Genomic DNA, 24,683 nt, shown 5'->3' with positions numbered 1-24,683 from the left:
AATTCTCACTTCAGCTGATTATTTTCTAGAGTTTTAAATTGTGTAGTAATTGATGCCCACCAACATTGAAACATCTTTGGGCAGCTCTTTGTAGTGGCTGTAGAATATGCAAGCTGCTAGGCTAGGATAGTTCTTAGATTAGATGGGGTGAATGGATAAAGTCATCCTGTTTGTTGTTGCTGTTCCTAAAATTTCTTCATAATCTCAGGGGCCATAAAATCACTTCTGTTGCTTGTTGGACTTCATTGTTGGTAAAGAGAGTTAGTTCTTGGGATTTAAGCTGTGACAGCAGTTCACTGATTACAGAGAACTCATTTGTTTTGAACTCTGCCTTTTCATTATGTTTCCCATTACATGCATCCCTCATGGCTTAGAAATGCATGTGATGGGGAGAGGAAATCACTCATCCCTACTACATTGAACTGCCTCCCCCACCCCCAGAACCCCCACAGAATATTATGAAGATTTAATTAGGAGATGGAAATTTTTAAAAAAATTTCCATTCATACTATGGCTCCTTTTATATGTCAATTTGCTTACTAGTGGCAAGAAGGAAGACTAAATAAATATATAGATAGTCCTGAGAGAGGTCTTAGTGACTGTGAAACCCTGATGAAGAGGAAGGTGTATAACTTGTTGAATCTTGTTTTCAGTTTGTTCTTGTGGTAATAATAATGTGAGGAGCCTCCTTAATATCATTCTTTATTCCATCAAATGTACTTGTATCTCAGTAAGATGCTTTAAAACTGATTCATCTTTCTCAATGCTACAGGATCTTCCAGCTTCTCCTGAGCAAATGATTAAGAATTAAATTCCTGAAACATAGGTGTAGATTTTAGAGCTTGAGGATCCTACAAGTGATACCTTGCCTTTCCCTACTTATGCTCAGAGCAAATTGAGAGAGACCCAAGAGTCAGGCTGTTGGAGACCAAATTGTCACCATTTTTACTCATTATGCTTTTTAAAGAATATGACCCATGTTAAAAAAAAAAGAAAGAAAGAATAGACTTTCTAACACTGTAGTCTAGAAAAAGACAAATTTAATCAGCCATAGAAGGAGTTAGCCAATGGGGGTTGGAGGAGGGTAATCTGGTTGACCCCAAAGATTCTTTAGAACCAATCCTGAATTTGGGAGCATGGATGAGTTTGCTTTTGTGACACTTTGTTATTGACACACTAATGTTTTCCTTTTCCTTACAGGAGACAGATTTTGTCTGTTTTGATGGTGGAAGAGATGATTTTGATAATTATAGTGTAGAAGAACTTCTAGGATTTTTGGAATTGTATGATTCTGCAAATGAAGATTCTGAGAAAGCTATAGAAAAAGTGGAACAATTTCCTGAAGTCTCCCAGGATGTTGAACCTGAACCTAAACCAGTAGTAGCAAACTCAGAGCAAATTGAAAGTGCATTCTCAGAAAACACTATGGATCTTGAGGAACAATTTCTGGCTCAGAAGAACCATCCTCATGCAGATAGTCAAACAGATAATGCTCAAGGTGAACAAACTTCATTTGAACCCTTTGAAGAAATACTACAAGATGAATTGAAAGTGCCAGAAAGTGAAAACAACAAAACCAGCAACAGTTCTCAGGTCTCAAATGAACAGAAGACTAATGCTTATACACTTTTGAAAAAAGAAATGACATTAGACTTGAAAACCAAATTTGGTTATACTGCTTATGCACTTGTGTCTGATTATGAGACGACCAGACTGGTGACTTCATTAGACGAAGATTTTGATGATGAGGAATTGGATGCTGATTATTATGCATTTGATAAGGAAGAAGAGGAGAATGAGGAAAGCTTTGGGGAGCTCCCATTACTAACCTTTATAAGTGAAGAAGGCATGAAATTCCCAGTAGAGTTTGGAGTGGAGAAATATTCAATAGGTGAAGAGCAGAATTCAAATGAAGAAGATAAGGTTGAGGTAACTCTGCCCCCAGGCATCAAGGATGATGACAAAAATATACTGACAACCTTGGAGGATACTTTATTTATTGGCACAGGTGGTGACGAGAAAACAGATATGATGGATTTGGGGAATTCTTATTCAGAAGAAGAAAAAGAAGATGAGGAAGCTTTAGTTCCAGATAGAAAACAGAAGAAACCACAAGCAGCAACAGATTATATTTATCCTGAAAGTGCAGAATATGGTCTTTTTGTGGAAACCTCTAAGACAGATAATGATGAAGAGCCAAAAGTGGACATCGAACTTCATATTAAAGGAAAAGAGACAGATGTTCAGGAGCCTAAGAAGCACCTGATGCAAGATGTTTCAGAATTAGAGGATGAGAAGATAGAAGGTATGATTGCATATACTTCTCCCCAAAGCAATAAGCTCAGCTCATTGCCAGCTGTTGAAAAGGGCAAGGACACATTAAAATCAGCCTTTGAAAACAAAGAGAATGACCTAAAAGAAGCAGTTATCCATATCTCAAAAGACTCAAAAGAAGTGAATGAAGAACTCTCTTCACCTGGAGAGAAGATTTTGGAAGATAGCTTAGAGAATAAATCTCTACATAAAGCTGTAGGGAGTCTGATGACCCAAGAACAGAGTAAACCACCAGAATCCTTGGGCATTGCAACATTCCTGGGAGATAATCAAAATGATACATCCAAAGATGGAATGGAGGAGCCAGGTTCAGTAAATACACCAACCCTGCACATAGACTCAGTGGAGCATCAACCTCAGGAAATTAAAGAGGGACTAGTTCTGAAAACTGAAAATCAATCTGGATTCTCCTCTCCAGATGGAATTGGTTTGTTAAGAGGACCAGAAGAAGAAGTCCACAGTCCCAGAAAAAATTTTTCTTGGCAACAAGAAAGAGATGTGATTGTTACAGTTAGTCATGTAAATGAGAAGATAGGGCTTTCCAAGCACAAGGGTAAAGAGCAGTCCTTGGCTGAAGAATTGATTCAGCATAAGGCAACACAGGGGACACAGGAAATTAAAAAAACAGAGCAAACTGACGAGGTAGAAGTACCGGGTCTCCATACCGAAAGGCCAGCATCAGTAGAGGAGGATTATTATCCCCCTGAAGAGCTACTGGAGGATGAAAATGCTGTAAGTGCAAAACAGTCAAAAGAAAAACATTCTGGGATTCAGAATGTTAACCAGCACGTTCTTGAGAAAGCAATTTTAGAGACTATCAATCCTGATCTAGAAACCAAAGAAAACAAACAAGAAATGAGTATAATTTGGGAGATTTTTAAGAAAAGTGAAACCACAGCCAAAAGGGTAGACATGATGGACAAGGAACGAGGTGATATGGAAATGGGAAAGGAGGAAAGTCCTCTGGCAGATGAGGAAGCCCAAGGACTCTTTGACGGAAGTGATGAGGAAAACACTCAGACTTCAGGGATAAGTGAAGTATTTCAGGATAAAAATTCTGATGATCTTGAAAAAGACAACCCTAAGGAACATCTGAACACTTCAGGGTCTACAGAAAAGGCTACTGGAAAAGAAATCTCAAAAGAGGAACTTGAGGACATAGGGCATATCACGGATGCAGAAAGCCAGGGTCCTGCTTCTGCAGATCTTGAAGATGATATACTCCCACAGAGTCCACATATAGCCCTAAAGCCAGAGCTTAACGATCAGGAGGAAGACTTGCCCATAATCCGCAGCTTCTTTACAGAACAAAAGTCCTTGCAACGCTTCCTGAAGTACTTTGATGTCCAAGAACTGGAAGCCATGTTGCAGGAAATGTCATTAAAGCTGAAGTCGGCACAGCAGGAGAGCCTGCCCTATAACGTGGAAAAAGTTCTAGATAAGGTCTTCCGTGCCTCTGAGTCACACATTTTGAGCATAGCAGAGCAAATGCTTGATAATCGTGTGAATGATATTAGAGACATAGGAATAAAGGAAAGTAACATATTTGAAGAGGCTGCAGTGCTTGATGATATCCAATACTTGATCTATTTTGTGAGGTACAAGCACTCCACAGTGGAGGAGACTGCTCCATTGATAACAGTGCCTCCTCTACAGGAAATCTGGACTAAAGCTGAAGGTAAATACCTGCTTGCGGCTTGAGCTGGAGAAAAGGAGTTGTTCCATCCAGGTGTTTTTGTGTATTATTGTAAAGTTCTGTTCAGTTTCCATGTGCCTAAAGGAGAAAGAAGGCTGACTCAGGAGCCCCATATATTCCTTTATTCATTCTTTTGGGCTAGAGCATGAAAGGACATTGCTTATTCTTTTTTCCTTTAGGACAGTTGGGATTGGTTAGCATGTTCAAAGAGAAATTTTATAAAAAGTTAAAGAGAAAGATATAAATGAGAAACTAATGCACAAAAGTAGACCTGTTAACAGTACAGATTTTATGTTAAAATTATAAAAGGGCTTTATTAAACATAATTTCTTAATCATAAAATATCTGTACTAGATCATGTGGGTGTGGAGTTACTAGCATAACTTTTTTTATTTTAGAATTTAATCTCTTTTTATGTGGTGCTGAGGATCGAACCCAGTGCCTCACCTGCACTAGGCAAGTGCTCTGTCACTCAAGCCTAGCCCTGGAATAACTTTTAATGGATAGCTTGCCTGAATTCCCCTCCCCAGCATTTATATTTGTGGATACCATGCTATTTCCAGTCTCTTGGGGGAGAGGTCACTTATTCTGGTTTTACTCCTCTGGGTTCTAAGGTCCTTGCATTCATATTAATCAAGGATGGAACCAGGATGACAAGCCTTATAATGTAGTGCTTGACACATAGAAGCCTTTCAATTAAATATTCCTCAAACTGACAATGAGCCCCAATATCCTGATAAAAGCTTTCTGTTTCCTGGTTTCATATTTGATCATCTCTATCCATTGTTTTTCAAAATGAAATATTTCAACTGAGAGTATATGATAAGAATTCCAGAAGGACATAAAGCCATTGGAAAATTTACATCCCAAGAATGCTAATTTTACCTGATAATTTGGGGAAGAAAACAGTTGTACATTTAATCAAAGCAGATATATTTTGGATAAGAATGCAAAGTACAAGTGAATGTTCAGGGTAGAATATGAAGCTGTGAAGAGATAATCTTTGCTCTGGATCCTATTGGTCTATGTCCTGAGCTCAGGAAGGAGATAGGTTCACCATTTGGCTCCTAGGTTACTTGGAACATATTTGAAAGTCACATTAGCAAGCTAGACTTACGGAATTCCCTTCTCTATACTGGCTCGGTGAGACCAGCTCACTTGTAGATGAAAGAGTTCCTGTTATTTCTGAGCAGAATAGACATTTCACATTTTTGTTCTGGACCAGAATTCTCTTCTGCACATTTATTCATGTGGGTGTATGTTGGTTTGCCAAGGGAAGTTAAGTTATTGAAGCCTCTATCATAAATGTATTTGTTTATGAAATACTTTGGATTAAAGGCTTCTTTATAAATTTGACTGTATAGTTCAGTCATCCTTTAAGTGGGATGAAAACAATGAACCCTCCCGTATCCTTGCCCAGTTGTTCTCATGGGCGCATGCCAGGACAAGGAGGGCAGTGTTGAGGTATCTGGAGCTGTGTGCTGAGGGGGAGTGCTGATCATTGGGCTTAAGTGGGGGTAGATAGTGTCATCCAGCTGGCTCAATGCATTCTTCTCCCCTGTAGAGATGCAGCCACCCCATGAAGATGATTTTCCTAAAGAGAACACAAATCATCTTAATAGAAATCTTCATGAAGAGCCTCGCCTCCTGAGTCATCATTTAAATATGAACCATCCTGAAGAGCCCAGCCTCTTGAGTCAACCTGTGACTGAGGACATGGGTGTCTTAGAAATGTCTCAGATCCCAAATACTGAGAAAGTAGACCCAGGTAAAGCTTGCCAATTTTTCTCTACAAAGTAGAGGCATTATCATAATGAAGGCTTTCAAGGATATTTGTTGCCAAAGGTACAAAATAGAGCAGAGAGTAATATAGGTACATGTGAGTTCAAAAAACAAAATCTCTTAAGTGAGAGAAAATCAAGAATAAAGATGACTAGAAATCAAAAATAGGCCAGAGACTGTAACTCACCTAAAAGCAAATGTTTAGCTATGACTAGCTTGTGTAAACCATTTACAACTAAAATATTATTCTTCAAAGGCCTTATGAACTGTAATTTTCAACCAGACCAACAGCATCAGAAACTCTGGGGGTGGGACCCACAATCTGTGTTTAGCAGGCCTTCCAGGAAAGTCTGGCCTGGTACAAGTTAGCTTGAGAATCACTGTTCATAGTCTCTTAAATTCTGTGTTTTTTCCCTTTTCTTCTAAATGGAATGTACTATACCTCAAGTCCTGTTTTGACTTGCTTCCTGGACATGGTAATTAAACTTTTTCAAATGCAGTCAATCGTCCAGATCTTTATACTTACAGGAAGCAGTACAGAACTGCAATCCATTTTAGACTGACACTAATGAATACTTCATCATAGTGCACAGTATCCAGTGGGAGATGAGAAACAATTTTTCAAAAAGATCCCCAATAATGGCATCAATAGCATTCTACTTTTGTGTTGCTCACTCTCATTTTATCAGTAAATTACATTATGACTAATTGTTTTATTTTATCCATCCAGTATGGTGCTATGAAGCCATAATTACTGTATTTTGTGTTTTTAAAGGTTCTGGTCTGTAAGCATAGCTATAGCATTATCCTGCACCAGTGCAGGGCTTAGCAGCACTGATCCTGACCCCGCCCCCATCTGCACACACAGAGTGTAGGAGAACTCATGGCAGGGGGGATTCAGTTAATTTGAGAAGGAATAACATATCAGTTCTTCCATTTTCCAGAAGACATTTCATTCATATATGAACACTACTGACTTCTGAACTGTCTTTAACTCCATAAGGTTCTGAAAATGAATCACGCACCATTAAGATTTGTTATTTTCATGCTCCAAAACTTTCAAGATTAGGGAAAACTTGGCTTACAAAATTAAGCATGAATTATTTCCCTGGCCTTTTAGGTTCCACCACAAAATGATGTCAATCACCTTTATATGTAAAATCTTCCCAAATGTCATTTAATGTGTCTCAAGTGCTGAGATGCTGAGCCAATGGGCAGACTTCACCAGCAGTCAAATTCATAGACCAATAGTGATTGGAGGGCCTGGGGTTGTAGCTCAGTGGTAGAGTGCTTGTCTAACATGTGAGGCACTGGGTTTGATTCTCAGCACTGCATACAAATAAATAAAATAAAGGTCCATCAAAAACTAAAAAAAAAAAAATTTAAAAATTAGGCAAAAGCTTAAAAAAATAGTAGTGAATGGAATCTCAGGGTTGAGAAAGACCTTAGAGGCAACTGGTCCAACTTCCTTTTTTTTTAGAGAGAGGAGAGAGAGAGAGAGAGAGAGAGAGAGAGAGAGAGAGAGAGAGAGAGAGAGATAGTTTTAATATTTATTTTTTAGTTATCTGCGGACACAACATCTTTTTTTTTTTTTTTTTTTTATGTGGTGCTGAAGATCGAACCCTGGCCGCACGGCCAGACGAGCGCACTACCGCTTGAGCCTCATCCCCAGCCCAACTGGTCCAACTTCTTAATAACTGCACGTTGGACTCCTAGCTGTTTAATCAAATGTACCCCAGGCTCATGTAACTCATACTGAAATTCCACCCCTACAAGCTCTCAGGTCTAATTGGAATTCTACCTCATTCACAGAGCCTCAATGCAGGTCTGTACCCAATATCCTTTAGTCTCTCTTGATATTACTGTGTTCTTTTTAAATAGCTGTCATCTGTCCACTCAATAAATAGTTGTTGAGTATCTCTGCCAGGTGCCAGATGCTGTGTTAAGCCTTGGCTCATTCCACCTGTAAATCTGCAAACCAAGACTCCCTCTCTTTCAGCTTTCCTAAAATTTTTAACACAAAGTTTCACCAGCACTAAATCCATGTTTGTTGAATGTCACCCTGTCTATATATCTCTGGTTTTAAAATTTTTCCTTTAGTAAATATTGTTCTGATAGCAGTTGTATGGCCATGGAAGTAGTGGAGAGTAGATTGGAGATTGTTCATTTTATAATTGAAGGGTCTGACAGCTCTAATTAGGATTTTGAAGTTTTCTTCTCTGTGTTAATTGTCTTTAGGAGAGCCACATATTCCAGGCACTGTGATTCATATATTTAGTGAAACACTGATGAATATTGAAACTGAAGAGAGACAATTCTTATTCTATAGCATAAAATAAAATAGCCATTTCCCCTTTCAATTTTAGAGCTACTTATAACAGAAGGTACTCCTGTTGATGATGCTGATACAGAAAAACAACTAAAGGACATAAAGTTGGAAGAGCCAGCAGATGCCACCCTTTTGGACAACGTGCTTTCCTTGTTATATTCATACTTGCTTTATTTCACTAAGATGGTAAGTTTGACATAGTTTCTTCAATTAGAATGTTGATTATTTATTAGTTTTTAAGTGGCTTCTGGTCATGAAGTGAAGAACTTAAAATGTCTTTATGAAAATGACTCCTGACCCTTTGAGTAGATAGCTCCTAAAACAAAAGCCATAGGGGTGTGGCTTAATGGCTACTTAGTTTAGCATATGAGGAAGATTTGCTGTCTACCAAGGCTGGACATTTGTACACCTGTAAAAACTTGGTTCTTCCCCTCAGAACCTTTCATTCTGGCAGGGAGATAATAGCATTCACTTGAAACACAGTAAGATAATGGCAGAAAGAGAGGTATTTATTTGATGGTACAACATTATTGTCCATAAATGCATTTATTATGGTTGGAAGGGTGATCAATAAGGTCAGAAAGTAGTTGAGATGTGTTTGAAGCACAGGCAAAGGGCAAACAGGAGTGTGACATGTGGTTTGTTGTTGATTAGACAGGCTGGGGTGGAGGATGGTGGGGGAAGCTGGCAGTCAGAAGAAATGTGTTCAGAGAAATGGAAACATGAAGAAAAGGATATTTGGGGAGGCCAGGAGAATGTAAATAGTTGGTGTTGTATAACGTGTGAAGTTGGAGGGGGATGGTCTGTTGGAGAGGCCAGCAAATCTTAAAGGAAGTTTTGGGCCAAAGTAGCATTAGACCATTAATAGTGGGGATCCTTAGAAAGTTTTAAGAATGAAAGGAATTAGGTTAGATCTGTTTCTTAGAAAGAGTCACTTAAGGCTGACCTTTCTAAAGAAAATCATGATCCAAACAAGACATTTAATCTGTCTAGAAGCTTATCTAAGCATTTTAGGACTTACCTCCCCGTCATGGTATTTGTTGATGTTGGACTTTTAGAGTTTAATTATAGGAATGAGAAAGCTTTTAGAGCTTGGAGGATAAGATGGTCCTAGGGCCATTGTGACAGTAATCCTTCTCAACTGAAGTTGTTTCCTGTAAGTTGTGTTATTTCAAGACTTGTTTAAGAAAAGTGATGTTGTTTTTTTCCTTGTAAAATGTATAGATTTTGAAGCCAGGTAGATCTGGTTTCAAATCCCAAGGTTATCATTTAGAAGTTTGGGCAAATAACTAAACTTTTGAATATCAGATTCCCCATCTGAAAAATGTAGATAATGCTTACTCCAATCATAAGAATTAAATGATTTGACAAGGTAAAGTGTCTGGTGAGATGTCTGGCATTTTGTAGGGTTTTACCCCCACGCACCCCCTAATTCTCATGTATGCAGTCAGAGGTGGTATAAAGACAATGAATACCTGGGGAGGAGAGACCACCAGGGTGGAAAAGATGTGATGGGGAGAAATGAATCAGTTTTCATTTGGCTCCATGTTTGTTCATGGTGGTGGCAGCCACCTGGGTAAGTAGTATGTACAAGCCAGGCAGTTAGAATAATGATATTTCCAGTGATTAAAGCCCAGTCTTCCACAGTCATAATTTGATTATCAGAATGAATCAACATCACTTGGAAAGTTTACAGCCTCATGATATGGGAAGGATTTCTTTATTCGTATTTTTAGGTATGCACAGAGCCCTCCTCTAGGTCTAGGTCGGGGTACACGAATGTGGTGCAGGTATGGTCAGTGATTTTGCGGTGATAGGTAAGACATTGACGTGAGTGGCAAAGAAGAGGCACAATGTTACGAGACTGATTTGAAAGGAGCCTTCAAAAAGGCATTTTGATGGCCCAGTATGTACAGGACATTGTGCGAGGACTAAAAGAGTCTAACAGGTGTAAGGCGTGATTGTGATTTTTGAAAGCCTTAAGAAAAGGACTTAACAAATATATGCAAAAATTATGAACAAGTCAATGTAAAATCTTAAACAAGTAGTATGATATCTGATAGGACTGGAGAGTAATAGGCTCTGATGTGTTTGGGAGATGTGCACCAATCAGATTCATTGATCAATGGAATCTTAGTAGAATCTTAGTGTTAGAAGAAACCTTGGAAGGCTGTTAGTCTAGTTTCTCACTCATTGCTGTAATTTTCTTTACTGTGGCCCTGACGAGTAGTTATGAGGCCTGTACACCAGTATTTCCTAGCAGGAGTCACTCTCTTACAAGGCTATATGTTCTTCTGTTGTCTAGTTCATCCTTGTATTGACTCCAAATTTTCCTCCACATGATTTCCTCTATAAAATTGAATTCTTTTCTACATAGAAATCCTTTAAATATTTGAAGTTATATCTTAATTTAAAAATTATTTTTAGTATTTTTATCATGGAAACTTTCAAATAAGAGCAGAGAGAATAGTAGGGGACTATAGGTAATCATAACATACTGTACATTTCAGAATACTAGAAGAAAAGATTGTGAAAGTTTTACCATAAATGATGTTTGAGGAGGTAGATATATTTAACCTGATTTAAACGTTACATAGTGTATACATGCATCAAAATGTCATGTTACCTACTTCAATAATTATAATGTTTATTTCTATGTACTAATTAAAAAATAAATTTAATTAGAAAAGCTTTAAAGAAAAGCATAGAGAATAGTATAATGAACCCATGGGCCATCACCCAACTTAACAGTAATTCCTTGATAGCCAATATCAGTGAGTTTTTTTTTTTAATTTGTTCTAATTGGTTATACATGATAGCAGAATGCATTTTGATTCATTGTACATAAATGGAACAAAACTTTTCCTAGTTGTACACAACACATGTAGTAGTCCTACATGTACCTCGGGTAATGAGGTTCATCTCATTCCACCATCTTTCCTATCCCTATGCCCTCTCGCCTGTCCTACCTCCCCTTTGCCCAATCACAGTTCCTCCATTCTTTCCATGCCCCTTACCACCCACCTCACCCCCATTATGGGTCAGCATCCACTTTCAGAGAGAACATACAGCTTTTGGTTTTGGGGATTGGCTTACTTCCCTTAGCCTGATATTCCCATTCACCCGCAGATGCCATAATTTTTTTCTCTTTTAATGCTATAAGTAACATTTCATTTTGTATATGTACCACAGTTTCTTTATCCATTCATCTGTTGAAGGGTTGTTTCCACAAAACTAAGGAATGCTTCACAAATGTGGGTGTCATCCTTGCTCAGGGACCATGCTAATTTTTTCTGTATTGTCCCAATTTTAGTATATGTGCTGCCAAAGCAATCACACTCTGAGTTTTAACAAATGTAGATACCCATGTAAAAACTACCATAATCAAGATATAGAACAGTTTTTTTCACTAGAAAGGGGGTTTCCTTGGGATCCTTCCCAGTGAGTTCCTTCACCACCTGTTCCAGGCAACCACTGATAACTTTTTTTTTTTAAAACTATAGGTTCATTTTTCCTACAGTACTATTTCATATATATGCCCCTATAAGTGGACTCATATCTAGGAGTGCAATTGCCTCCTATGTTTAATGTATGTTTTTATCTTATGTGATACTGTCAAGCCATGCTAATAAATGACCACAATCATTTTATACTTCCACCAGCAATTTAGGAGACTTCCACTTGACTTCATCTTCACTAGCACTTGGGCCATTCTAGTGGGTATGTCTTTGTGAGTTTATTTCCTGATAACTAATGATATTGAGTGAACTTTTTTTTTTTTGAGATAGGGTCTTACTAACTTGCTTAGGCTCAAACTAACTTGCCAGCCTCAAACTTGGTATCCTCCTACCTCAACCTTCTGAGATGCTGGGATTACAGACATGTGCTATCATGCCTGGATCAAATACTTCTTCATGAGCTTGTTGACCATACTGGTTTTGTATGTCAACTCTCTCTGGTTAGCTGGAATCCAGACTTCTCCCAGCTCAGTGCCAACTGTGGGATTGGTTAGCTTATAGTTGTTCTTGGCCCTCGCAGGTACTGCTTAGAATGTAGCCCCAAACTGAAGACCACCTCCATGCAGATTTCTGGAACTCTTTTTCTTTGTGGCTCCCATCTTTCTGGTAGTTTTCTCTACATGTTTTTGGCTGCTTAATCTCCTGGAACTCTGGTCTCTTTCTCCTCAGTGAGACTGTTAGGCCCCATTTGGGTTCCCCTTCCCAAACTGAGGTCTAGAGGGTGCCTCAAGGTAGAATGCTCACCTATTTGTTCTCCTTCTCTTAGGGGTGACAGTTGCATGTCCCTTGTGGCTTTCTATCTGAAAAATAGCTCTTTAAAAATATATTTTGACTGTGCATGGTGGCACATGCCTTAATATCCTAGTGGCTCAGGAAGCTGAGAGAGAATCATGAGTTCAAAGCCAGCCTTAGCAAAAGTGAGGTTCTAAGTAACTCAGTGAGACCCTGTCTCTAAATAAAATACAAAATGGGGCTGAGACTGGGGATGGGGCTCAGTGATCAAGTGCTCCTGAGTTCAATCCCTGGTACCAAAAATATATATATTCCAACTTTCTGGTTGCTTTCAGTGGGAGAACAAGTCTCATATAAGTTAATTGATTTCTCCTTTTGTTGTAACTTTTTGCAATAATTGAAAAAAATACGTTTGTGGGACTTCTAGGATATATTGTAGTTTTGGTGAATAAATGACATCCCCCTGGTACAACAATTTAACCTGTTTTCTCTATTGCCTTTTTGTTTTTTTTTTTGGTGGTGCTGGGATTGAACCTCGGGCTCCATGCATTCTAGGCAAGTGCTGAGCTAACAACCTCAGCTTCTCTCTGTTGCTTTATATTTCTTGGAAATTCATAGTCAGGTTTAGGTTCAATTCTTTTTCTTATGAAAACTTAATAGGAAATATTGCATTGACATATGCATATCCTCTCCTTTGATGTTGACTACTAGTCAACAGTGACGTTGGTGAGATTTGCTAATATATTATAGGTTGCAAAATAGCAATGGTCTGAGTTGCTGGATTTTTCTTTCTTCATTTAAAGGATGGGATGCCTACACAAATAAAAATTTGATTATTCTTTTTTTTTTGGGGGGGGGGTATTGGGAATTAAACTCAGGGGCATTTGGCTAGTGAGCCATATCCCCAGCCCTATTTTGTATTTTATTTATATACAGTGTTTCACTGAGTTGCTTAGCAATTCCCTTTTGCTGAGGCTGACTTTGAACTTGCTATCCTCCCTCCTCAGCCTCCCTAGCTACTGGGATTACAAGTGTGTGCCACGGCGCCTGGCTATGATTGATTATTCTTTACACAGATATTTGGTTTGTATAGTTAAGGCAGGAGATAAATATTTGATTCCTTTTCTTTATTTAAACACTTTTCAGAATAGTAAGGTATTCTTCTAGCTTATCAAATGATACCCAAAGGGGCTTGAAATCTTTTTATTGTTTCATTGTTTTTATTTGTTGCCATAAAATTAATTAGTTCTTTCATATATTTAAGTTTTTGTCTTAAATGAATTTTTTAAATTATAAAAACCAGGTTATCTAAGAGAAAAGAATGATCCAGAGGGATTCTAGCCAGGTGTTAGACAATGTGATGATATAGGGCCTGTTACAAACTGGAAAATTTAAAGTATGCTCAATTTAAAGTATTTAGATTCAGGCTGGAGTTGTGGTTCAGTGGTAGAGCGCTTGCCTAGCATGCATGAGGCACAGGGTTAGGGTTAGGGTTAGGGTTAGGGTTAGATGGTTAGGGTTAGATTGTTAGATGGTTAGGGGTTCGATCCTTAGCACCATATAAAAACAAAATAATGTGTCCACCTGAAACTAAAGATACATAAATAAATTTTTTAAAAAAGTATTTAGATTCATTATACTTGAAAACACTGCAAGTGAACAAAAAATATGAGACTGTCAGTATCCTTTCTCTTGAAGAAACTATTGGAAAATATTGAGGAGGTGGATTTCTGACGAGGAGGTTGGTTTAGAATTGCCATGATTCTTTGTGACTGTTTTGTTATAAATTTAAGGTTTCCCATTTCTTCTAATTTGTCTGTTTCAGCTGTTTACTACATTGCCTGATGAGTATCAACCTGGGCCTGATTTTTATGGACTACCATGGGAGCCTGTAGTTTTCACTGTTTTCTTTGGATTGGTATCCTTTGTCATTTTCTTTTGGAGAACTGTTCTTGTTGTGAGTAAATTAACTTACTTATACCTTAGCACATAAGCACAAGGATTATTTTATATAGTCACTGCCCCCCCACTTTTTTTCCTTTTCAGTTGCTAAAACACAAATTAGTGGTTTAAGTCAAACTAACCTTATAAAATAATTTAGTGTGGGTGCAGTTGGTAGAACTGGTAATTCTTACAGCCATCCTGACCAGTAGTTTCAAACGTATCAGAAGTCTTAAAAGTGGGATAAAAGATGGGATAGGTTAGATAAATATCCTTTTATGTAGCATATATGTCTAGTAATCTATATTAAAGAAATAACTATGCTTTGAAGATTTTGGTAATGTTTTTCAGTGGAACAGTGTATTAGATTGAAGACTTAGCACAACATAATTCATTTAGGGGATATTGTATGTTCGCTTAATGGAATAGTAGGCAGATTTATCTATTTCAAAGCTTTGAGGTACAGAAAATGCTCACAATTAAATGTGAAGTGGAAAAAAAAGCAGAAACTAAGATTTAAATGTTGATGAACTGTATGTTAATATAAACACATATAAACAGGGGGAAATGCTACAAAGAAATACAGTAATATGAGAAAAAGGAGATAAGATAATTTTTCCAGTCTTTTATATATATTATTCCCAGATTTTATGATTTGATCATATGTACAGAAAATACCTTTTTATTTGGAAGTATAGATTATGTGTTGTCCAAAAATCCATTAAATGTTTTGTTCATTAAGTCTTTTTTTTCTGAGCAGAATTAGTCTATCTCTGTGTATGTGTGTACATATATGTATAAGCGTATATATATATAAGCTTATACATACATATGTTTGTACTGTAGGTCATTCTGTTTCATAGTTATTTAACATAATTGGAAGAAAATTATTTTAGGTAAATGGACTTTGCATATGAAAAGCCTAACAGTTAAAGAGGCCAAAAGCATTGGATACAAATCTTTTCAAATCTGAGTGTTCTTTTTCTAATTTCTTAATTATATCAGACATATCATTGTTAAGGTAAGTTTCCTCTCCTTGTACAATTGAGTGTAAAATATCTTAAAAAGCATTCCCTTCTTAAATAGAAGAATCATTTGCCTGGATTCCTGTGAGGAATTTTCACAGTTCAATCTCATTGAACTTTTTCTCAGCTAAAAGGAAAAAGGAAATAGAAGGATAAAGAGAAGGGAAAAACATGAAAACACTTTATATTTCTCTCTTGTTTCTTTCATTTCAAGAAAGAAACAATACCTGTTTCTCTTTTCACTAGGTTATGTGGGATCTGGTTCCTAGCTGTTGCTCCTCAGTTTCAGCATTTGACTTTGGAGCTTTAGTCTCTTCCTTAGATGACTGCTTTTATGCTACTTCCCATTTTCTTCTGTTGTCATTTTGAGTAAAAGGTTAGCAAGGCTATGTCATTAAAGAAATGCCATTTCTTTCTGTGTTGGAGTTTTCTGAATGCAATTTCCTATTACGAAGATCCCATGGATGATCCATGGACACATCTGAGTATTCCATCACCATTTATAACATTTGAAAGGACAAGTATATGCTAAGTTACAAAGAAATTTAGTGATGTTTTTAAAAAAATTCTGCTTAGGTTTTATTATCAGGCAGTTTATTGCTGTCTTTAGGAAATGATTGTTTTTGTCCTTTCCAGAATATGTTAATTGTCATTTCTCTTGTTGCTTGTGCATTTTCTTCTAGCAGTCTTCCCTTTCAGATTTCTTGCTATATATTTAGTGGTTTGTAGAAATAAGATGATGTAGCCTATTAGTTTCTAAATTCAGCCAATAGGCAAATTTAAATTGGAGTTCTAAGATGTTTTCTGGTGAGTGAAAGTGGCATATCTTAGTACAAAGATTATGCTATGCCTTAATATCGTTTCCTCAGATTCCTTTTGATTGTTTCTAGACTTTATCCTGGTTATTTAGAATTCTCAAGTAAATGATTTTGAGTACACACACACACACACAAATACACACACACATCTTTACTGTGAAATAAGGTACATATCTTAGTGTGTTTATGTCAGAGCCTATTTATGAAATATAACTACCAATTAAATTTAAAATTCTTGTTAACCTTTACTTATTTTTAATCCTATAAATTTATTATTCTGAACCAGAATGTTATTAAATTCTCACTTGGTTATGATTCTGACTGTTGTTTTAGGAATGCTGTTTCTATTGAGCAGATGTTTGACATCAAATTTAATCTTTTTTCTCTCTTCTAGGTAAAAGATAGAGTATATCAAGGTAAATTTTTAGGTTTCTTAAACTTGTATTGTATTGGTGTTTGATGTGTGTTTTATGTATGTTAGAAGTAGATACAGTGACTTTTAATGTCTATTACTTTTTTTTACCTCCTGAAAATTTTACTATTCCTAGGTTGCTAGCATGGATAACTGAGTAGATGATGCTGGTTCCAACTCTGAGATAGGAGATAAAGAGGAGGAACAAATTGTGGATAGGGAGAACATAAGTTTTAATTTGGGGCAGATTAACTTTGAATATTGATGTAATGCAGATGTATTACATTTGAAGAGTATTTCTATGCTAATGATTTAATCATGCATTAAGTAATTGAGTAGATAATTTAAAGAATGGTAATGTGAATCAGTATGCTTTCATTTCTGTTTTTCTTTGCAAAGAATTAAATGATTCCATTTTCTGAAAAGAAAGTGTTTTGAGAAGGGAGGAATATCAAGCTACAACACTTTACTGTATTTCCCATCTGTGAAATAAGCTTAAATGTGAAATATCATTTTGGATGTGAAGGGTACCTGGAATTGAACTCTGGGGCACTCTACTGAGCCACATCCCAAACCCCCTATATTTAGAGACCAAGTCTCACTTAGTTGCTTAGTGTCTCGCTCTTGCTGAGGCTGGCTTTGAACTTGGGATCCTTCTAGCTCAGCCTCCTGAGCCACTGGGATTACAGGTGTGCACCACCACACCCAGCAAAATATCATTGTTCTTATATTTTTCTTAAATTTTAATAATTTTATACTCTTATTGCTAATAAGCATAGATTGCTTTTTAAAAGCATACTAGTTATGCTAAGAAGTATTTCCTCATAGTACCATATAACATGTCTTTACTTTTAGTAGATTGAGTAATTGGATTTCATTTAGTGATTGTAATAATCTTGTGTATTTCCCCCTTTTAGTCACTGAACAGCAAATTGCCCAAAAGATAATCAATTTCATGAAAGAAGATGAAGAATTGATACAGAAATTTTCAAAGTATGAACAGAAGGTATAATTATTTTTTTGTTTCTTTCTCCCTTGGTTCTAGCTTGAATCATTTCTACCTGTTTTAATTTAAAAATCATATTTTAAAGTTTTTATTTCATTATTTCCTACAAATCATCCAAATTCTAAGCAGTCATATCTATTAAGTACTGCTTTCTTCTGGAAAGGGTCACTTGTCTGGAAGTAACTTGTATAGTAGCACTATAATTTGTGTATCTTAATTCTGAATGCTTTATTTACATAGATAAAGGAATCAGAGAAACAGATCCAAGAAACCATGAAACAAAATATGATTCTTTCTGATGAAGCAACTAAATATAAGGTAAAAATCCCTTCTTTGGGGGGAATTACATTCTAAATCAAAAGTAAATGTAATGAGTGAGTAATCTTGACACCTTTTTTCCCAGGATAAAATAAAGCTTCTTGAAAAAGCTAAAGAATTTCTGGATGAGAGAGCTAAAAGTCTTCATGTTATGTTAGAATCTGAAAGAGAACAGAATGCTAAGAATCACGACTTGGTAAGAGTTTTGCTGCTAAGTGTTGCTTTAATTTGGCTTTTGAAATATTTTGTAAAATTGGTTAAGTTGAACTTAGTCCAGCTGTTAACTAAAGTAAGATTAGGAGTCAAGGAAGTTGAACCCACATCTGTGCCCATTTTGTGGAACTTTTAAGTACTGATACAACAAATTATTTTTATGGGCCTAGGAAATATTTTTATTCTCAACCTTGGATAATTTTCATATTGCTTTGCTCTGCCCTTGGAAACATGCAGATCAACTAAAAAACTATTGTCCAATTGAACAGTATTTGTTTACTTTTTACTTGAAAGAGTAATGAATTAATCAATTTTCTGTACTTAAAAAAATTTTACTTACATATTTCATTTTCAATTTCTATAAGTTTCTGTAATTACATAAAAGTTGCAAAAGATAGTAGAGAGTGTGTTCTGAAATATCCTACCCCCAAGTAAGCTTGATCACCTAGCTGAGGTAGTATTTATCAGATTTCATCACTGTAAAAATTCTTTCCAGTCCTTTTCATATTATATTCTTTGGAAGTTACCATGCACAGCCCACAGTTAAAGTATGAAGAGTTACGAGCTCAGGATGCAGCTCATGGTAGAGCACTTGCCTAGCATGCATGAGGCCCAGGATTCAATCCCAGGCATTGCAAACAAAGATTGGGGAGTTATGTCCACTTCCTTAAGGAGCGAATATCTTTATAAATTTTTGGGAATTCTTCTGTATGTGAGATTAGTCTATTCTCCCTTAAATTTTATCATTTTTTACTTCAGATAAGAAAATTTTAAAAATGATCTTGGGAAATTTTTTTTCTCTATCACTAGAAAAAAAAATTACTAATTTGAACTGATTTATTTAAAACAGTAATTAGTTAATTTTCTATGCTTTAAAACATTTTATTATTGCATTATGATTTTCTATACTTTGACCTCTTTTTCTGGTTATCTCATAAACAGTAAGGTTGTGGATGCCATGAAATATTTATGACTTCATTTTCCCTCATCTCTTTCAGTTCTTGATTTTTTGCTTAGTCCAAAGCTGGATCCCCTGCATTACTGAAATGTAATGGGATGGCTTGACAAATATTTTGTTGTGTTTATCTTTTTTAGTATATATATGTGTGTACACACATGCACACACGCACACACACACACACACATATCACTATTTCTACTGAAATCCTAATGCATATTTTGTGTTCTGTTTTCACCTGGCAGATAATTGAAAATAAGAAATCTATAGAGAAGCTTGAAGATGTCATTTCAGTGAATACTTCTGAATTTTCAGAGGTAAAGCTGCCAACTCTTGCTAATGGGATAGTTGGCATAATGGGATATTAATACTATATCTTAGTTTTGTTGCGGACCAAAAATTTGAAGTGTGCTAAAATGTGCAAAAAATGAGAACTATATGATGTCTGGTTTGGGAAAGTATAACTTTGTTTTTTCTTTGGAATTAATTCACTAACTCTAGTGTTTTGCATTAGCTTCAAATTGTCTTTAATGAAGCTAAGCTTCGTGAAGAGAAGGTGAAGTTGGAATGCTGTCAGCTTCAGAAAGAAAATACCATACTTAAGACGACGAAAGAGCAGGTAAAGAAAATTTGATGTCATACATAATGTAAACTAGAGAAGTGAATATCATTATCTTGTATCTTTCTTGGATCTGTTTCTGAGGTAAGGAATATTCATGTACGACCTTTTCTAGATATGCAAAGTTTAAACATGCTCCCTAAATTGAGTGCATGTATATGTTCTCCATCTGTTTTGGATTTTTGGATTATTGCTTTTCTTATCAAATGTCAATCAGTTATTAACTTGCATAGCCTCAAAGAAACTTTTTAAACCAGAAAATTAAGTATTTTATGATCCTCTTTTGAGTAGTTACTGATTCACTGGCCAAGGGAAGATTACATGATAAGGAGTCTAAATTTAGGAGACAGTCATATGTGCCCAGCCATTCCTGCTGGAGGTAAATTATTTGAATTGGCAGCAATTTTCTGGGGAATGCAATAAACAGGGTCAACTTCCTGAGAACTCTGATGTTCTTACTGCAGCTGTGAGAGTTGGGGCCACTCTGCCCTCTTCCTTAACCAAGGTCTCAACCCCCTCGATTGAGGCAGGCCACCGAGGAGTATGGTTCTCTATTTCTTTGTCTAAGTCTTGTAGTCCTGATGTATCCAGTGCAGAAACCCCTCCCTAACCCACAGGAATTCATGTGTTTTGACTTTTCAGTTGCAGCAGGAAGTCAAAGACTGGTGTACATCACACGCTGAGCTCAGTGAACACATCAAATCATTTGAGAAGTCCCAGAAAGATTTACTTGTATTTCTTAATCACAAAGATGATACTATTAATGTAAGTTTATACTCCAAATACATGTTTCATCTCATGATTTCTCCTGAAATCTTCTGAATTAAAATCGAGAGTCTTCCAACCTTTTGCTTCTTTTCTAGACTTTGACTAATTATATCACACAGTTGAATCGGTTACAATGTGAATCTGAATCTGAGGATCAAAATAGAGAAGATGAGTCAGATGAATTAACCAACGGAGAGGTAGCAGGTAAGATCAGTCTCAGGGAGGTTGAATCCTTTTTTTGCTTTCCTGTCTTTAATTAAGTATTTATACAGATGCCACTTTTCAGCTAGCTGATTTTCTTCTTAAGCTTCAGGGTTGTAGACACATATCACTGGATCTATAGATATGTCTGTTGCATTGGCAGAGGTGGGTTGCTGGGGTATAATGTAGCAATAGGCATGTGAAGAACACTGACCTTTTCTATCCCATTGAAAACTAGTAAGTACACTGCAGCTACAATAGTCACATCCTGTACAATACTTAGAGTATTGAACATTGTACAGTAAGAGAAATTTATTTCTTATGCAGATGATAGTTGATTTTGATACTCATCATCTCTATGGCTCTGTGGTTTTAAGGTCCACAGTCAGTCTTAAGAGTCCAGAGGTAGTTGGAACCATAAACTAAGGCTGTGAGAACAGAGTCTAGAGACTATCAGAAAGCTAGAGTGAGGGAGTGTAACAGTGTTTACTGATGAGGAAAATATTTTCAGATGTTTTCTCCCAAGTTGGATATTGCTTACATAGCAAGTATTTCAAACCACACCTGGTAGTAGATTCAGGGAGAAAATAGAGGATTGAATCTTTCTAAATAAGACACTTACTTGCCCAGGTGAAGATAGATCTGAGAGAGAAGAAAAGCTTTTATCTTACAAGAATAGCATAGATAACATTTTAGTTGTGCAAACTAGAAATTCACCTTTTTTTGTTTTGTTTTTAAGACAGACAGTACTTTTATTTATTTTTATGCTGAGGATCAAACTCAGTGCCTCACACATGCTAGGTGAGCACTCTACCACTGAGCCACAACCCCAGCCTGAAATTCACCTGTCTCTCTCTTTTTTTTAAATCTAAGCTTGCAATTCTCTTAAAAGTCATTAGTCTAATCAGTTTAGTTATTTAATTGATTTTTTTTCTTCTGGTGTTTGAACACAATCATTATTTAGTTTGGGGAAGTTAGGAGAATATAGAGTTAAAAGTAAGGAAAGAAAAAGCAAAAGTCTTTTGTTTTTTAGGTGATCAGAACGAGAAGATCAAAGATCAAATTAAGCAGATGATGGATGTCTCTCGGGTATAGTTCTTTGTAAGAATCCCATAGTGCCTGTGAATTCTTCCTGTGCCTCACTTTTAAGAATACCTCTCTTTTCTGCAATTTTTAGACACAAACTACAATATCAGTAGTTGAAGAGGATCTAAAACTTTTACAACTTATGCTAAGAGCCTCGATGCCCACAAAATGTAATCTAAAAGGTGGGTTCTTTTTGAGAAGAAATTGCCATGTTGGAAAGACATAAAATTTTATTGGAAAGATAAAGAATGGCTTCTTGCTTTCATGCTTCTTACTTTTCTTGGCACTACTCCCTCAAACAAGTTCTTAAGTCCTTGTACACATATAGAGATAAGCTGTTTTATCCTTTACAGACCAAATAAAGAAATTAGAAGGTGACTGCAATTCACTACAGTCTTCTAAAGTTGGACTGGAAGAGGAATGCAAAACTCTAAGGCAGAAAGTGGAGATTTTAAATGAACTCTACCAGAAAAATGAGATGGCACTACAAAAGTAAGATTTTCATTGTTTGTTATTGTTATCACTGTGTGAACTAATAGATAATTTTATGTTTTCTTAAGATTATTTACAATTTCTTCTAGTTGTAATAAGTAGAGATTTGTCTTTTTTCCTTTGTGTTTTGTTTCCTATAAGTTGCATTTTTCTTTCCATTGTCAGTCTTAAGAGTCCTGAGGTAGTTGGAACCATAAACTAAGGCTGTGAGGACATCGTAATCAATTGTCAAATTCATATGAAGGCAGGAAGTGGTAAAATGGTATTAACAGTCACTGATGTGGAAATACCTCTCAAAGTTCTAGACCCTTTCTATGATCTCCCTATTTATTTTAATTACCTTTCATTGTGATCAGTTATGTAATTCTAATGTTTTGAACTTGTATCTCTAACTCTGGACCTTTAAAAATACTGAGTGATTTGGAATGACATGTTTTAGTAGAATAAAAACTTCAAAAAGGGATAATATTTACTTATTGATGGTACAAGTTTTGGACTTGAATATCTCAGATGTTCACACAAAATTGAACTGTGGCAAGGACCTTAGGAGTTATGATTACAGAAGTACTTGTTTGTAGAATATATTTATATATTAATCTTCTTAGTGTGGAGCTAGTTATTTTTTGAAAGTTCATTTGAAGTTTTTAATCCACAAAAATACTTGGATTCTCTAAAAATAGGTTGTGTCAGATTTTATTTGTTTGCACCTGATTTTACTCTTCGATATATATATATATATATCTTGTAAAGCAAAGACAGACCTTCTTACAGACCTAACTATTTTTAGGTATTTTGACTTCTGTTGCCTAATTAATGCATTAAATATTGAAACCTTTCCATTAACTTTTCTAAAATTCTGTGATCTCCAATCGACCTTTTTAGAATCTCAAATTTTTGTTCAGGCCAGTTCTAAATTCCTGGCCTGTTTCAAAGAAACATTTCTCATTTTATCACTTTTTTTTTTAAAAGAACACTTGTTTTCTCTGTCCCTACTAGTAATCTGAATGACCTAAATGGCAATTAATTTTTTTGTAATGCAGTTAAATTGTAGCACTATTTTTCTCAACTCCTCCAAAATTCATTCAGTCATCATCTGTGGTTTTTACTCTTTTTACTGATCCCCAGGTACTATGTTAGTTCATGCCTGTGTCATCTTTTCTGTTTCTAACCTAGATCATCTGTCTTCATTCTACATTTTTTATATTTGTATATAACTTATTTCAAATTCTTAGTAGTTTTCTCTATAGCCGCTTGAGTGGACTTTCTAAAATATAAGTCTGTCCATGTCAATATGTGCGTGTAGTTTATGAAGAATTTGCTTTCTATTTGATGACCTGTTCTTTTTTTCTTCCTTGTATCTTTTTAATAGTTTAAATATTTTTAATTATTTTCCTCATCCCCTGTATAAGCTTGATGTAATCATAAATTATAATGGAATTATAATTATATAATTATAATTTTATTCATCTTCTCATAATTTAAAGGCCATGGTATATATTCTGGATTTAATAAAAACCTGACATAGATTAATAGGTTTATTATTTTTTTTTATGGGCTTTAAGTAGCTCCTGAATCAGATAACTGTTGTGGCATTGTATGTTAGTACTTCATATACTGTGAACTCCACAAGACATTCATTCAATTTATACACATATTTAAAGTTTCTGTAGTTCTGCATTCTACACTGTTGGTTTCTTATTTGAAATTATTTTCATTCTATTTGAACATTGTCCTTTAATGATAGATTTGATTAGTGTATCAAAGGTAATACAAGGATAAACAGAGAATAGTATTTTATTCACTAAATATTGCTACCTTTATAATCTGTATTAGGTTGACATGAATTTCATGATTAGAGTTAAAACCAGTTTCCATTTTTAAAGGATCTTTCTTTTGGCTACTGAATTTTGACTGTTACTTAGTTTTAGCAATTTAAAAATATCCAATTAATTACCATCTGTTTTAAATTTTTTCTTTAAGGAGTCCATTATCATTGTTGTTTGGTCTTATCCCTCTTCTAGTTTCTGTAGTCCTTTCTCTTTTTTTAACAGTTGTATTGGGAAGTGCCTAGGTGTAGTTTTCCCCACCCCACCCACTTTTCCTCTTGCAGTTATGTTGCTTGGGACCATTAAACACTTCTTGAATTTTCGAGTCTTTTTCTAAATGTTGATTTTACCTCATTCTCTCTTCTGATTATAATAATGTATATTAGAATTTGATTTCCCCTGCCTCCTACATTCTGGATTTACTTCTTCTGGATATTTTCTTCTGACCTATGTTAAAAGCTCTAGGATTTATTTCACTTCCCAAATCTGCTGTTAAAATCATTCATTGAGTTTAGGATTTTAAAAAATTCAGGGTTTAAAATATTATTTTAGTTGTAGATGGACACAATATTTTATTGTTTATAGGATTTTTTTAAGAGAGAGAGAAAG

At 35.7% G+C, this 24,683-nt stretch overlaps 1 protein-coding gene and 1 non-coding gene across 2 annotated transcripts in view; one reads left to right on the top strand and one right to left on the bottom strand.

The window, feature by feature from the left end:
* LOC143640521 (transport and Golgi organization protein 1 homolog) overlaps positions 1-24,683 on the top strand; it is a 50,826-nt gene that overhangs the window by 17,247 nt on the left and 8,896 nt on the right. The window contains exons 4-17 of the mRNA XM_077108271.1: positions 1,201-4,012; positions 5,595-5,798; positions 8,179-8,327; positions 16,579-16,591; positions 17,505-17,593; positions 17,834-17,911; positions 17,997-18,107; positions 19,328-19,399; positions 19,597-19,701; positions 20,344-20,466; positions 20,565-20,673; positions 21,704-21,759; positions 21,848-21,938; positions 22,110-22,248. Of these exons, the coding sequence (XP_076964386.1) occupies positions 1,201-4,012; positions 5,595-5,798; positions 8,179-8,327; positions 16,579-16,591; positions 17,505-17,593; positions 17,834-17,911; positions 17,997-18,107; positions 19,328-19,399; positions 19,597-19,701; positions 20,344-20,466; positions 20,565-20,673; positions 21,704-21,759; positions 21,848-21,938; positions 22,110-22,248 (4,151 nt within the window). The remainder of the gene's footprint in view (positions 1-1,200; positions 4,013-5,594; positions 5,799-8,178; positions 8,328-16,578; positions 16,592-17,504; positions 17,594-17,833; positions 17,912-17,996; positions 18,108-19,327; positions 19,400-19,596; positions 19,702-20,343; positions 20,467-20,564; positions 20,674-21,703; positions 21,760-21,847; positions 21,939-22,109; positions 22,249-24,683) is intronic.
* LOC143640524 (U6 spliceosomal RNA) lies at positions 11,372-11,478 on the bottom strand. The gene has a single exon (XR_013154967.1). It is a non-coding gene; the product is annotated as a U6 spliceosomal RNA (small nuclear RNA).

The sequence above is a fragment of the Callospermophilus lateralis genome, unplaced genomic scaffold (assembly GCF_048772815.1).
Source record: "Callospermophilus lateralis isolate mCalLat2 unplaced genomic scaffold, mCalLat2.hap1 Scaffold_322, whole genome shotgun sequence".
Classification (NCBI taxonomy): Eukaryota; Metazoa; Chordata; class Mammalia; order Rodentia; family Sciuridae; genus Callospermophilus; species Callospermophilus lateralis.
The sequence above is the reverse complement of the archived record's forward strand: the minus strand, read 5'-3'. Positions and strand labels throughout refer to the sequence as shown.